This window comes from Pelodiscus sinensis, chromosome Z, assembly GCF_052426305.1.
Source record: "Pelodiscus sinensis isolate ZL-2025 chromosome Z, ASM5242630v1, whole genome shotgun sequence".
NCBI classification, from domain to species: domain Eukaryota; kingdom Metazoa; phylum Chordata; order Testudines; family Trionychidae; genus Pelodiscus; species Pelodiscus sinensis.
The window spans coordinates 15,932,798-15,949,521 of NC_143085.1; the positions used below are offsets into that span (position 1 = coordinate 15,932,798).

At 39.9% G+C, this 16,724-nt stretch overlaps 1 protein-coding gene across 2 annotated transcripts in view; it reads right to left on the reverse strand.

Moving 5' to 3' along the window:
• Positions 1–3,707: 3,707 nt before the first annotated feature.
• Positions 3,708–16,724, reverse strand: part of TXNRD2 (thioredoxin reductase 2) — a 75,838-nt gene continuing 62,821 nt past the window's right edge. For both annotated transcript variants that reach the window (XM_075898330.2, XM_075898329.2), the window contains exons 15-17: positions 14,967–15,038; positions 11,884–11,981; positions 3,708–7,572 (exon numbers count right to left, since the gene is read on the reverse strand). In XM_075898330.2, the coding sequence (XP_075754445.2) occupies positions 7,449–7,572; positions 11,884–11,981; positions 14,967–15,038 (294 nt within the window). In that variant the 3' untranslated portion in view covers positions 3,708–7,448. The remainder of the gene's footprint in view (positions 7,573–11,883; positions 11,982–14,966; positions 15,039–16,724) is intronic.

Here is a 16,724-nt window from a genome sequence, read left to right on the forward strand (position 1 = left end):
CAGTCTAGGAGCTGATGTCTGTGAAGGCAAAGGCAAAAAAACAAACAAAAAAAGACAAAAATAACCCATTGAATACTTCAGCTTTTCCCACATTGTTAGGTAGCCTTTCCCACTTCGTATGTGTCCTACACTTTCCCTGACCACCTTGTTGCTATGATACCTATAGAAACCCTTCTTGTTACCCTCTCAACCCTTGCTAGCTGCAACCTCAGTTGTGCTTTGGCCTTCCTGATTACACCCTGCATGCTCAAGCAATATTTTTATACTCCTCCCTAGTCATCTGTCCAAGTTTCCACTTGTTATAAGCATCCTTTTTGTATTTAAACTCACAGAAAATTTCTCTGCTAAGCCAAGCTGGTTGTCTCTCACATTTGCTATTCTTTCTGCACGTTGATGGTTTGTTCATGCACCCTCAAAAAGGCTTTTTTAAATACCACCAGCTTTCGTGGACTCCTTTCCTCCACATATTAGCCTCCCAGGAGATGCTGCCCATCAAGTCTCCGAGGGAGCCAAAGTCTGTTTTTCTGAATTCTAGTGTCTGTATTCTGGAACTCTTCTTTCTTCCTTTTGTCAGGATCCTGAATTTAACTATCTCATGGTCACTGATGCCCAGGATGCTATTTACTTCTACTTCCCCCACCAATTCTTCCCTGTTTGTGTGTAGCAAAGACAAAAAGATATGACATCTTCAGCTTTTGCACCAAGAAGTTGTCTCTGTCACGCTCTAAAACTTCCTGGATTATCGTGCACCATTGTATTGGTCTCTTAGCAGATGTCAGGATGTTGAAAGTCCTCCATGACAGCCAAGGCTTGTGATCTGGAAATTTCTATTAGTTGTCTAAAGAAAGCCTCCTCTGTTTCATTCTCCTGCTCTGGAGGTCTATAGCAGATGTCCATCACAACAACGCCCTTGTTGCTCTCACCTCTAATGTTAACCCAAAGACTCTCAACTGGCTTTATTCCAAGTTACATATTGGAGCTCTGAGCAATTATACTGCCCTCTTACACACAGTGCAACTCCATCTTTTTTCCCCGACCTGTTCTTCCTGAACAGTTTGTACTCATCCAGTACTCTAGTCACATGAATTACCCCACCAAGCCTCTGCCAGACTTGTAATTCTTTCTGTTTATTTCAGTCTTCTTGTGCTCATGTAGAGATGTAACCGCCACTGGGCAGATTTAAACTTGGGACCTCTGGAGCTTAGTATAGGAGCCTCTACCCTTTGAGCTAAAAGCCAACTGGATCTCAGCCCATGCTGTAGAAAGCTCTTGTTCTTAGCTGTTGCTGTGGTTTAAGTGCCACTGATGGGAAAGTGAACCACACTAGGTGTGTGGATTATAGAGGCACTTAAGATAATTAGCTGATTGCCCTATGTTCTCTATATGGCTCAGGAAGTACCCCTCTCCTCCTTATATTTCCTTCTAGTACCCTACTTTCCCACTTATGGGTTTAGGTCATCATCCCTTGGTGAACCTAGTTTAAAGCCCTCCTCACTAAGGCTATATCTACACTCGCGGCTTCTTGTGCGAGTAATATGCAAATGAGGCTAAGCGTGGAATATCGCCGAGCCTCATTTGCATACCTAATGAGCCACCATTTTTTTCAGAAGATGCTCTTGCACAAGAAAGAGCATCTACACTGCCCTTTCTTGCGCAAGAAAAACCCTTTTGCGCAATGCCGTTCTTCCTGAAAAGTAATAGGTGTAATGGCATTGCGCAAGAGGGTTTTTCTTGCGCAAGAAGGGGCAGTGTAGACGCTCCTTCTTGTGCAAGAGCATCTTCTGAAAAAAAATGGTGGCTCATTAGGTATGCAAATGAGGCTCGGCAATATTCCACACTTAGCCTCATTTGCATATTACTCACGCAAGAAGCTGCGAGTGTAGACATAGCCTAAGTTAGCAAGCCTGAGTACAAAGTTGCTCTTCACTCCCTTCATTAGGTGCAGCCCATCTTTCCTAACTATTCTTCCTGGATTAATATCTGATGGATTCCATCTGACAGTCCATTGCGGTGCTTATGTTTTTGAGCACTGATTAAAGGCTGCTCTTAGGTTTAAGTTTATTTCTTAATCGACTGAAATGTGTGTGTAAGTCCCACATATTTCTAGATCAACAGCCATACCTCCATTGCTGGTACTGCTGAATCCTGGCTACACTGCTATTTATACTTATGCTAGCTGTCAGAAGAACTCATGCACAAGCAAGGGAATCACAGCAATTGCTTTTAGTGTAGATGCTGCCTAAATAATGCAGTATACTGAATCCACAGGTTTAAAGACTAGCCTAGGTGCATCAAGAGCTGTCTGTTTTGTTATTCTTTTCTCTATTGTAATTTGCCATAGGATTAAAATGTTATGTTGAAACTATGACAAATGGGCCTAAAATGCTTGCCTTGTTGCAGTTAAGCCACTTGAATTCAAGTGGTGACAAAAGGAGTTATGAGTTATCACAAAGCTAAAGGCTACAATGAAACCCAAGGAGATCAACTTGTGTGAGTTAAAAGGCCTTTAATGTAGCTAAGTGACAATATTCCTTTTCCAGCTACACCAAAGGCAAAGTCCAAGAGAGAATTAAATTTTACACTAATCACTGAGAAGCCTGAGAGTCATGCAATACTTAAGTGGGAACGTCTCATCAAGACGACAAGACTAAAGAAATAAATAAGTTCAGAATGAGGCCAGACTATGTTGTTCTCTCTCTTCTGATGGACAGAGATTTACCTCATGAGTTATAACAACGTTGTCCTAATGTCAATTCCTAATTTCTTTTGCAACATGTTTTCTCCTAGCACTATATAATAATTAGTTTTGCTGTAATGGAGTTTGACTATACAGGCAATCCTTGCCTCGACTTCAGGATTTGACTTACAATGAACAGCACTTACATTTCTGAATTGATACACTTATTTGACTTACCTTAGTTTTGTCTTTATGACACTTGGTCCTGCAATGGAATATATTGCGATTCCGAGTTATGACATTTTATCTTGACACAATTTTCAGGAACCAATCGCGTCAGTAAGTCTAAGGACTGCCTTCTAATTCATTTTATTTTTGCCTTTTAAACAATATAAATAAATGCTTTGTTTAATCCTTTGACTTCCCAGTTTTTAAAGGGTGTTTCCTCTTAGCATGCTTCTTGAAGGCACATCTACAACAACACACCTATTATGAGCTAATCTGACAGCTCCAGGAAACCCAGGAATGGGGATATGAGTGGTTAACCAGTTAATGTTCATCAGGTGATGCTTACTAATTAGGGTTAACTGTTGGCCCAGACTGGCTGTTGGCCCCCACCCACCCTCATTTAAGCTGTTAACGAGTTAAAGATAACATTTAACTAGTTAACTGATTAAAGCAGATTTTAAATCCCCACTCATGAAAGCATTTAAATCATAGCTACAATGCATAAGGAGCTCCTTTGTTTTAAATTTAAAAAAAACAAGGTGGTCATCCTGTAAAGATAGAAATACATAAAATTTTTAGGGCTGAAAAACTATAGAAATTAGACAGCTAAGAGACTTGCCTGTGATATCTAACAAAATTAAATGCCTTGAACAAGGTAACTGTTTTTAGTTTCCCTTCCAATCAGCATCCCACCAACAGAAACATTAGAACAAAAAAGGCCCTTCTTTTAACTTATGATCAATAGGATGAGATTTTTTAGTAAATACAGACTGTGCATGTGAATTAAGTGAAGACATTGCAATTTTTTTTAAAAGAAAATTATTTATTTGTCCATAATGTAACCATACAAGGATCATATATAATAGGGGCCCAGCAATCCTCAGACTTGTCTACTCCACTGTGTGGTTTGACACACAAGCCATCATTAACTGGCACCCTGAGAAAACAGCCTAACTGTGTATATTCATTAAACATACATTTCATTTACACATGCAGAAAATAATTTGCAGCATCTACCTGAATTTTCCCTCAACACTAGTCAGGCTGGTTCTATTACAAAAAGCTATCCCTGGAGAGCACACAAGGAATCCACCAAGAAAATAATACCAATCCAAATAGTTTTCAGTTACTCTGCTTCGCTCTTGGTTCTGACACATAAGTATTTTGTAGCTATGAACATACACCAATATTTACTTCAGTGGACAACACCATGTAGTCAATGAGAACTAGCACCAGAATGCAATTTAAGATGCAACATCAATTTTCATGGAATATATAAAAGCCCATATTGTGATTCTAAACTAGTGAAAATAAATTCTTGAAAACAAAAAAGGCTACATGAGATATCTACTTTAGACAGTGATGATGTTGATTAATTTCACATCCCACATAAAATCTTGGATAGTTTCCCACCAGATTTGTTTACTGGATGCAGTACAGCAAGTTGTTTTTGTCCACTGGAAGTCTCATGATAGAAGAGAAATTAAATAATCTCACCTCCTAGAACGCTTTCTGTAGGTAAATATTGCGCATTACTACTCAGGTAGGATTGAGTAAAGTAGCAACATGACCCATGGCTGAACCAGTGGGTGCCTAAAAAATGCCTGCCAAGGAACTGAGCAATGGCATGGTACAATGCAGGAATCATTAGAAATTCTCACACATATACCTTATAACCAACTGAGGGCTGCTTCTCTTAGCCAGATTTCCATAGACTGAAATGCTTTAGGTGAAGTCGATAATATACCCCACTAGCTAAGAAGAACAAATAGGTTTTGCTCTGAAACACTCAACATTTAAATTAACTAAAATATTTTGAAAGGATTTCAATTTTATGGTAAGCTTTTTTTAATTGGTCAAAAATGTACAGAGGTGTTTTGGCTCCTATATTATGTTTCATAAGGAAGTCCTTTCTTACCAAAGGAGATAGGGAGTTTTTGACTATGCATGTGTCAACATGACACTTTCAAGACATTTTCTATGAAGGGAATAGCAACAAAAACGCAATACACCAAATATATTTCCGTTCCCAAAATGTTTTCTTTCACCTGCAAGTCCATAGACTTGTTCTTAGTGCTTAATCAAATAAGTCAACAGAAGTGATCAGAAATGCAGAATACTGTATTCATTAAGCAGCCCCATTTGATTGAGCCACTCCTCTCTTTTATGGAGTACTCAATACAAATCCTGGCTTGAACATACTATTCTAAAATATGTAATGGTAGGAGCCACAAAAGCAACTTATCCATAATTGATGTGTATTTTGTTTTTTTAGGAAAACAGCAGTAGTTGTGAACTGTATCTTGAAATTCTAGCCTTGTGAAACCAACTTAGAAATATTATAACCTACTACATAGAGATTTTACTTATGTTTCTTGAATACCAAAAGGAAATCTATTTACTTTTTCTGCACTGCTAGAGTTTATTACCCACTGAAGCAAGACAATACTTTTGTAACATTTGATTTACAGTGTCAAACTTTGGAAATGAGGTAGTTAGAACCAGTATAGATTGTGGGGGTTTGTTTTGTCTTTTCAAGTCAGATTCCTGAACGGAATGTATTTTAATACCATCTTGATGGCATGCTGATAAGTACTATTACATTTGTTTTGATAACATCTGCTGAAACTTCAGAGTTTTTCCACTAGCTTCTGTGGTATGTGGTGTATCATTTTGATGGCAAGATATATTTTAAATTTCAATTAAATCTACCACTTGTCTTTAGTATAAATCATGGTGAAACAGTAACTTAATGACTTAATTTTTTTCTTAGTCTGTCCATTTTAAAGATATAAATAGCCAGCAAACTATTCTTATGAACGTTGCAATTAGCAAGGCTAGGATGGCTAGTAAATGATCAAAACTAATTAGTTAAATGCTGTTTAAAATACAGCATGAAAAACTAATTTTTATTGGTCTTTGTAAATAATGTTAATTAATCCCTCTACTTCCCACATGCACTATTTTAAAGGTTCCTGAGTAAATATGTGATTGCACTTATCAAAATACAATATAAACAATACATTGCTATTTGAAATGAGTTTTTAAGGGGTTGTTTTTAGTTTTGCCTTTGTCAGGCTACCTATTTAACATTATTGGGCAAAAGCAGCTTTGCTACTGGATATCTTGTTTTTATATAGCCACATCTTGGATGGGATCTCCCCCTTCTGGCCAATACGAATAAGTAGTATCTCCCAGAAGGGTGAGTGCTTTCTTCCTACAAGAAGTTTGGGCAATACATTGAGAGAATAATTTGCAGACAGACAACTTATGGTAGTTCTGAACAGGTACATTTTCTTTCTGGTGTTATTTTTAATATAATGCAATTCAGAGCCCAGTTAATTTTGAGAGTTACAGGTGTCAATGTAAATCTATTTAAAAAATCAACAGATCATATAAACCACACTCCAATTAACATCAAATATATGAGCTATGTGGTCAGCACACACAGCGTTCTATGTCAGTGTGTTCAATGCTGTTTGCTGTTTGGCATTGGAGCATTGTGATCTGACAATTCAGATTGAGCTGAAATTGTCAGTTTGAAAAATGTGCAGGAAAGTTAATACTAACCCCAAGTACTTTCTGTGAGTGTTTAAATGGCAAAGTTTCCTCATTGCTAAATGAATTCTTTGAGCTTCCACAGTGACACACTGTGTCTTATGCCAACAGTGAACTCACTCAATAGCATTAAAGTTCTAATGGTCACTCTCTATATTTTCCTCTATTACTAATTTCTCAATATGGTAAATTTCCCTGAAACAAGGAAGGCTGCTTACCTACTGCTACATGTTTTGGTATCTGTCCCTTGTCAATGAGCCTTCAGTTAGAACTCTTGTGATTATCAGCAGTACGGAGTAGTCTTGTCAGAGCTGAGAAGGAAAGATTGTCCATGTTGCTATGCACTATCAGGGACCTTAGTTCGGTTCAGTGCGATTCAGACATCATTCCTCATGAGTGAATTCCTGGGAGAAGTCAGTAGCAAGGCATTCTCTTGGGAAAACCCTCGCTGTGGAAGTCACACAATATGCTGTCAGATAGCTCCAAATGCCTGGCATCTTGGAGAGCATACTGCGCAACACCTCGGTTTGACAAAGCATTTCTCTGAGAGATGGCATCCAAGTGGGATTAATTTGGCAGTGGGTGGGGATGTTTGGTGGTGTGATGGTCGCAGTTCCTGTAACATAGTGGCATCTGTTTAAGTTGTAAATGGCATTAGATGTCAAGTGAAGGGCCGGAGACACATGATTTTCTCTAGCTCTCAGCAAGACGAAGGACACAGGAACTCCAACGTGATACTTTTTAACATAAATCTTATTTCCTGAAGGTTAAGCGCAGCATTCCTTGTAAAGATGTGTATAAGTTATTCTTTTGGTAGGTTCTGTATGTCTAGAATTGTAACATTTCCTTTTTGCTGTTCACTGATACCTAAGAAACCTTGAGCTGCAGGACTACAATTACCAAAGCTGTGTCAGTTTAAAATGTTCTTTTTCCTTCTCAATTCCACTATGTGCTTTGAACTTCTGTCCAGGGATTGTATTTAGCCTCAGCAACTTGTGACCGTTGCTTCCAAACCAGAGCGTTTCGTGATATGTAACTTGATTACTTCTTCAGCACAGGTAGGGTGAATGCCAACAGTTTTCATTATCTGTGCATAGGTAGCACCACATCTGCCAAAAAGAAAATGAAGAAAACAAGGTCATACTCTGTGCATATAACACACCTAAAATGTCACAAAGCATCAGACTGGCTTTAGCATATTCTCGTTTTCTAAAGTAATAGCCAGTGAAGGAGTTACTTTTGAAGCTATTGTACAAAAAGCAAAGCAGACACAATTAACAACACGAACTACAATCTATGAAGGTATTTACATGATAATCATGCAGGGCTTTACCTTCACAACATTGTGAGGTAGGCAATGATTCTTATTCTCATTTTTATAGAAGAAGAGTTAAGATACAGAGGGTACGTCTACACTACAACATTAATTCGAACTAAGTTAGAACTAAGCTAATTCGAACTAACGGATCCAGACTAAAAAACTAGTTCGAATTAGCATTTTGCTAATTCAAACTAGCATGTCCACATTAAGTGGACCCTGAACCAGGCTTAAGGATGGCCGGAAGCAGTGCCGGAAGGGCATCAGAGGAGGACTTAGAGCGTGGAAATGCTGTCTCAGGCTAGCCGAGGGCTGTGCTTAAAGGGTCCCGACCCCCACCCCGGACAGACAGTTCTCAGGGATGCCCCACTTGCAAAGCAGTCCTGGCTTGGATTGCCCGGAGTACCCACACTGGGCACATCACAGCACTTGGCCATCAGCCCAGCTGCACTTGCCGCAGGCTGCCATCTGGGGAGAGGGGGCAATTGGGGGGCTGCAGGAGAGCTTCCACCCCAAAAGCCCACAGAGCCAGCCCAGTCCTCCCCATCAAGGGCGCATATCCCATTCCTCCCTCACCTCCTTCCACTTACCCTTCCCTAGCCCCTCTTCTTGATGTACAAAATAAAGGACAATTGTGTTCAAAAATGGAATCTGTCTTTATTGAACAAAACTGGGGGAGACTGGGAAAAGGAGGTGGGAGAGGGGAAGAGAGAGGCTGGGAGAGGGGAGGGCAACTAAAATGATGAGGGGTTGGGAATAAGTCCCATATGAAGAGAGGCTAAAGAGACCGGGCTTTTCAGCTTAGAAAAGCGACGGAGGGGGGACAGGATAGAGGTCTCTAAAAGCAGGAGTTGGGTGGAGAGGGTGCATACAGAAAAGTTCTTCATTAGTTCCCATAAAGAAGGACTAGAGGACACCAAAGGAAAGGAATGGGTAGCAGGCTTCAAACTAGTAACAGAAAGTTTTCTTCACAAAGCAAAGAGTCAACCTGTGGAACTCCTTGCTGCAGGAGGCTGTGAAGGCTAGAACTAGAACAGAGTTGAAAGGGAAGTGAGATCAAGTCATGGAGGTTGAGTCCATGGAGTGGTATTAGCCAGGGGGTAGGAGTGGTGTCCCTGCCCAAGGTTTGTGGAAGGCTGGAGAGGGATGGCATGAGACAATTGGCTTGGTCACTGTCTTCGGTCCATCCCCTCCAGGGTCCCTAGGGTTGGCCGCTGTTGGCAGACAGGCAACTGGGCTAGATGGACCTTTGGTCTGACCCAGTATGACCATTGTAAGCTCAGGGTAGGGGGTCTCAGAGGATCACCTTGATTTTCATGCACACCTGCTCCTGGGTGGCCAGGCTGGCAGCTCTCCTGCCTTAGACAGCCACTTTTCTGTGCCTAGTGTGGAGGTCGTGGATGAGGTCCACGATGTCTGCACTAGACCAGGCGGGTGCCAGCCTCTTGCGGTCCCGGGCAAGCTCCCGAGAGCCGCCAGCCTGGTCCTGGGAAGAGGGGAGGGCTGGGGGGCGTCGGGTGGCTGGCTCGAGCCGTGCCAGGTGCAGGGTCTGCTGGCTGGGTGCTGGCAGGCTTGCACCTGGCACGGGCACCGTAGCCAGCCCGTGCCCCTTTAAGGGGTCCAGGGCCGGGAGGGGGGCAGTAGAGTTTCCCTGGTGTTGGCCAGAGTGGCCACCAGGGAAACCTGGGGAGGGCTAGCCTCCCACTAGTTCGAATTAAGGGGCTACACAGCCCTTAATTCGAACTAGCTAGTTTGAACTAGGCTTAATCCTCGTGGAATGAGGATTACCTAGTTCCAACTAAGCGCTCCGTTAGTTCTAATTAAATTCGAACTAACGGAGCGCTAGTGTAGCGCCTATGAAAGTTAGTTCGAACTAACGTCCGTTAATTCGAACTAACTTTGTAGTGTAGACATACCCAGAGAGATTAACTCATGTGCCCAACAACACATAATATATGTGGTAAAGCAAGGAAATAAACCCAGCTCTCAGGTCATAGTCCAGTTTCTTAACTGCAAGACCATCCTTTCAGGTATTGCAACGTTTGTACATGACATCAGGTTTTGCTACTGGTAGATATGTAGGAAAAAACATTGTTTGGATTGCAGGCAAAAATAAACTGAATACTAGAATGTTTTCTCAGTTCATCAGAGGGGGTCAGGTCCCTACGTTTGCAATTTCCAATAATGAAAACATGAGAAATTTTTTTTCAAAAAGTTCAATGGCATGTGTACATGATTTCCACTTGTGTGTTTCTGAGAGTGGATGTCCAGACTCAGGCTAGCGCTGGGAGAGCTAGTACATTAAAATAACAGTGTGGATACTGCAGAACAAACAGCAGCTCAGGATTGCCACCTGAATTCAGACCAAGGAGGCTGGGTGGGCTTGGAAGTTAGCTTGAGCGGCCATGTCCACACTGCTATTTTTTGTATGATAGCTTAATCAAAGCTAGTGCCAGTGTTCCTTTCCATGTTCCACACTCCCAGAAGCAGTGTAATCATACCCAAATTGTACCACAATTCCCATTGAGTCATTTTCTGAGAATGCCACATAATGAGCAATGGTCTAAACGTAAAAATAATTTCAGACTGGAAAAGTTAAATATGTGAGAAAAGAGGAAGAAATCTTTACTAGTTTCCGGTGTGTATTCAAGAATCCCTGCAGGATAAAAATCAGAACAGATTATAAATGTTACAAGAGCACAGATTATCTTGGCAAGGGAACATCCTTTAAAGGGGGACTAAAATAAGAATTAATATTTGACAAAGTGAAATAGCAGTTCGCACATACTATGCCTGTATTGTACATTACAAACCTAAAACTTGTAAAATACAATATACCAATACTAACATTTGACCTTCTGAAAACCTTTTACTGTGGCTAGAGGCAAGGCAGAGAAGTGCTCCAGTTTCATATACTTCCTTTGCATCGTTATTTCTGGATAAAACTTCAAAATTATGTCATCTTAAAAAAGGCAATACTGTAATTTCTACCACTGGTCACTAATGAACTACAAATATGTTGGAAATATCATTCTTGGGGTACATGGCAGTCACTTATTTCCAATATATTCCTCACGTAATTCTTGTGGTCCTGCTGCCTTAATCTTTTCCACTTTTCATTTATTTTAGTCACTCAGCAGTGAAAGCCTAAAATGCTGTAATAATATGGCAATGGCATTTAGAACAAGTAGTGAACATTATCTTTAGAAAAAGGTTTCTTAGTGACCAGAGCTTGCCTTCTGCATAACATAACGTGGCATTAAGAACTACAAATTTAATCATTATCATAAACATTTCTGAAGAGGGAACTCAGTGACAAAGGGAGGAATGAAAAAATCATTAAGGCACATCTGGCGTCTTGTAGTGATGTTCTACACTTAAAGAGGCACCCACGAGTCTTCTTCAAGCTAGGAGTAAGAAAGGCAGGCAGTGGATTCAACTCTCACACTACATCAGACCAATGTAGTCCAATAGTCTGTCTGTCTCAATGGCTAGTACCAAACATTTCAGAAGTTGTAAAATCTCCATATAATGGGAAATTATGGAATAACTCCCCAACACAGGAGAAGCTTCTTCTTTACTTTTTTGCTTAGCAGTTGGGCTTATGCCCTTAGACAAAAAAGCTCATATAGGGCTCAAGGCAATGAAGGAGTTGTCTAGTCTCATTTAAATCAGATGGTGGCTCAACTTTGATCAAGATCTGGAAGATGGCTTATTTAAAAGGCAGAGAAATGAAGAGATCTTTGAAAGACCTGGCTGGTACAAGGAGTTCTGTCATGGAAAACACATCAAAGTGAACTAGAAGAAGGAGGAGGAGGAGGACGACGAAGAGGTTATGCAGGTTTAAAAAAACACACAACAACAACAAAAAACCTTCTCCTGCCTTGCTGGAAAAGGCTTCATCATTTGATTAAATCAAACTTAATAGATAGCTGCTCCAGTTGACCGTTTGCCATAACAATGTCTGGCCAACCATATACTTTGCCTCAGTTGTTCCATACAGATTCTTTATAGCATTGCCAAAATTCGGCAGATATTTTTTATAATCTTACAATAACTAAAAAAGCAGACTTTAGAAGTAGAAACATTATTTTATACTTACTTTATTCCAAGAGCAAATCCTTGAATCACTTCACCTGCATTTGGGCCAATGAAATGAAGACCAAGGATCCGCTGCTGTCTCTCTCGCAAACATATCATCTGAATGCAAAACAACACAGAGAGCTTTTATTAGAAAGTCTAAAGATAGGGTAAAATACAGGACTATGTAGCACTTTAAAGACTAACAAGATGGTTTATTAGATGATGAGCTTTCGTGGGCCAGACCCACTTCCTCAGATCAAATAGTGGAAGAAAATAGTCACAACTATATATGCCAAAGGATACAATTAAAAAAAATGAACACATATGAAAAGGACAAATCACATTACAGAACAGAGGAGGGATGGGGGGGGGAGGAAGGAAGGTAAATGCCTGTGAGTTAATGATATTAGATGTGGGGAAGGGGAGATGTCTGTGAGTTAATGGTATTAGAGGTGATAATTGGGGAAGCTATCTTTGTAATGGGTAAGGTAGTTGGGGTCTTTGTTCAGCCCCCTGCGGAGAGTGTCGAATTTTAGCATGAATGCCAGTTCAGAGGATTCCCTTTCAAGTGCAGTTTTGAATGTCTTCTGAAGTAGGATGCATGTGATTAGGTCATTGAGACAGAGTCGTTTCTGGTTGAAATGTCAAGAAACTGTTTTTTCTTTGTGATCCTGTCTAATGTCTGTTTTGTGGGCATTGATTCTTTGGCAAAGTGTCTGAGATGTTTGTCCAATGTACATAGCAGACGGACACTTTCGGCACATGATAGCATAGATTATATTTCTGGATGCGCAGGAATATGTATTCTTGATCTTATAACTCACTTGGTTAGGCCCAATAATGGTGTCAGCAGAGTGAATATGTGGACAAAGCTGGCAACGGGGTTTGTTGCAAGGGAAAGTACCAGGGTTAACGGTATCCTTTGGTATATACAGTTGTGACTATTTTCTTCCACTATTTGATCTGAAGAAGTGGGTCTGGCCCACGAAAGCTCATCATCTAATAAACCATCTTGTTAGTCTTTAAAGTGCTACATAGTCCTGTATTTTGTTTCAGCTACACCAGACTAAGACGGCTACATTTCTATCACTAAAGATAGGGTATGGAACTGGGCTAAATGGAACTAGTCTCCCTCAAGGCATCAGTTCAGCTGCCTATCTCAATGCAACAAAGCATTTAAGCACATGCTTAATGTGTTTCAGTGGGATTATGAATGGGCTTAAATGATTTGTTGAATTGAGGCTTTAATCTACATTCTCAACACTTTGGCTTCTCTATGGCACTTCCTGCAGTCTTTAGTGAGCCATTTAAACAGTGATTTAAATCATGTATGTGACATGCTATGTGGTTTGTTATTTGGATGATAGTCTATAAAAGTCCTTGGTGGTCGCATACCCATCCTCGCCTAACATCATTTAAACTCGGATTGGACAAGTCAGTACATCTCTGATTGAAATATGGGCTGGACACATGGGAATTCTTAGCAGCTGATTAGCTGAACTTCCAAAGATAGTCACCACTGAGCACAGGTCACCCTGTGTTATAATTTAGTTAAAGAACATTTATGGCAGACCATCTTGCTAGATACATTTAGCATATATACAAAGTGACTTTTTTTTAAGTCAGTCAAACCCAGAAAGGAGCCAAGAGTGTTGAATCTGCTGTGGACAATTATGAGTGTGGAGGCCTGACTCACTGAATGCTCACCTCTGTTTCAAAACAATGTTGGCAAGTGTATTATACAGGACAACATTTTAGCACTTTCACTCTAAGAACAGTGATAGCTTTCCTACATAGTTGAGCATCTGTATCAGGCACTGAATCTCCACTGGTCCCAAAGGCTCTGCTACATGTGTCACTCTGGACTGTTAAAAGCTTTAAAAGGACTGTGGATTCATTCGTCACTACTGCATAGCAGCAGTATTCCTGATGAGACATTTCTTAATACTGAAAAGATTTAAAAAAACAAAAAGAACCCTGTAGAGGAGTTCAAAATCAGCTGCAAGTTAAATGTATATTCACTTGTTGTGTGAGAGTTTAATGAGCATTATCAGCACAGTGACACTTAGTTATATAACATTGCATTTTTGTCCTACAAATAATGGGTTGTAGAGAAATAACGACACTTCAATTCTTATGCTGGGTGGGAAACTGACAGTAGCAACCCAGCTATTTTTGCAGTTGTATTGGCAATCCCCTCAGCTATTATTGTCTGGCATATTCTAGGCATATAGGATATTACGAGCAAAACGAAATATGGAACTATTAGGTCAATACACTCATCCCACTGTAAACACAAAAGTTAGTTGCCTGACATAAAATATTCCAAAAGCTTCAGAAGGGTAGCCAAGTTAGTCTGAAACAGGAAAAACTTTAAAAATAACAAATAGTCTGGTAGCACTTTAAAAACTAACAAAACATGTAGACGGCATCATGAGCTTTCATGGGCACAGCCCACTTCTTCAGATGGCTGGAGTGTTGGATGTCCAGAACCAAAATAAATCTATAAAATATACCAGATGTTTCAGTGATACTATGTTTCATCACAGTTAAGCTTCTCTGTTACAGTCAGGTGTGTCTGCAAAACTTCTTACAATCAGAGTAAATGAACTATTCCAAAAAATGAGATTTGCTTCAGGTCTGAAGCTCTGATCTAAAATAGGGAGACCTTTGTGGCTTTTTTTATGTTTTATTGTCACCCCATTGTCACAAATGGGGTGACAATTCAAAGATATTTAACTAATGAAGAACTGTCTGCCTTGTTTTAAAAAAAGAAGGCGTAATAATATCCTGATCTGAATAAATATTCAAACATTTCCTAAAAACTGAACATGTTATTTGTTGACCACTATCAGCAGAGTTTCAACAGTGAGAACTGCTAACTTGTTAACATTCACCAAGTGCTTTGAAGATGTAATGTGTTCTGTGAGGAATATAAAAAATGTGAGACTACAAACTAGAGGAAAAAAAGGCTGCTAACTGGGAAATGAACCCATCAATTCTGAAAGGTTTTTCTGCAATCTGACAAATGCTTCTTGTTAACTAAAGCAAAATGTAGACCATATCTCATTTTAATAAAAGTTAAAAGTCCTGAACACTTACTTTTATGTAACATTGAGTAGCATCTCTTTCAGCCACTGTAAATTCCAAAGGTTTATAATATGCATGGTATACCTGTTTGGGAAAAATTAATAGTAGGATTCCTTGTTAGAATATTTAATTCTAAAATTACTAGACATTTGACATCACATCATGACTAATATTACTGTACACAATTGGTACTGATAAACTAGTGCTGTATTGGCATACATGATAGGGGTCTACTACAGGCCACCTACCCAGGCGGAAGAGGTGGACGAGACTTTTTTTAAACAACTACAAAATCATCCAAAGTGCAGGATTTGGTGGTGATGGGGGGGGTCTTCAACTATCCAGATATATGTTGGGAAACTAACACAGTGGGGCACAGACTATCCAATAAGTTCTTGGACAGCACTGAAGACAACTTTTTATTTCAGAAGGTTGAAAAAGCTACTGGGGGGAAGCTGTTCTAGACTTGATTTTAACAAATAGGGAGGAACTGGTTGAGAATTTGAAAGTGGAAGGCAGCTTGGGTGAAAGTGATCATGAAGTCATAGACTTCATGATCCTAAGGAATGGTAGAAGGGAGAACAGCAAATTAGAGACAATGGATTTCAGGAAGGCAGATTTTGGTAAGCTCAGAGAGCTGGCAGGTAAAGTCCCATGGGAAGCAAGACTGAGGGGAAAAACAACTGAAGAGAGTTGTCAGTTTTTCAAAGGGACATTGTTAAGGGCCCAAAAGCAAGCTATTCTGCCATGTAGGAAAGATAGAAAATATGGCAAAAGACAGCTTTGGATCAACCATGAGATCTGGCATGATATAAAAATAAAAAAGGAGTCTCAAAAAAAATGAAAAGTAGGACAAATAACAAAGGATGAATATAGGCAAACAATACAGGAAAGCAGAGGCAAGATTAGAAGGGCAAAGGCACAAAACAAGCTCAAACTAGCTACAGGCATAAAGGGAAACAAGAAAACATTCTATAAATAAATATATTAGAAGCAAGAGGAAGACCAAGGACAGGGTGAGCCCATTGCTCAGTGAGGAGGGGGAAACAGTAACAGGAAACCTGGAAATGGCAGAGATGCTTAACAACTTCTTTGTTTCAGTCTTCACCAAGAAGTCTGATGAAGGAACGCCTGACACAGTGAATGCTAGTGTGAAGGGGGTAGGTTTAGAAGATAAAATAAAAAAAAAGAACAAGTTAAAAATCACTTAGAAAAGTTAAATGTCTGTAAGTCACCAGGGCCTGATGAAATACATCCTAGAATACTCAAGGAGCTGATAGAGGAGGTATCTGAGTCTTTAGCTACCATCTTTGGAAAATCATGGAAGACAGGAGAGATTCCAGAAGATTGGAAAAGGGCAAATATAGTGCCTATCTATAAAAAGGGAAATAAAAACAACCCAGGAAACTACAGACCAGTTTAACTTCTGTGCCAGGAAAGATAATGGAGCAAGTAATTAAGGAAATCATCTCCAAACACTTGGAAGATAATAAGGTATTAGGGAACAGCCAGCATGGATTTGTAAAGAACAAGTCATGTCAAACCAATCTGATAGTTTTCTTTGATAGGATAACAAGTCATGTGGATAAGGGAGAAGCGGTGGACGTGATACACCTAGACTTTAGCAAGGCATTTGATATGGTCTCGCATGATATTCTTATCAATAAACTAGGCAAATACAACTTAGATGGGGTTACTATAAGGTGGGTGCATAGCTGGCTGGATAACCTTCCCAGAGAATAGTTATTAACAGTTCACAATCCTGCTGGA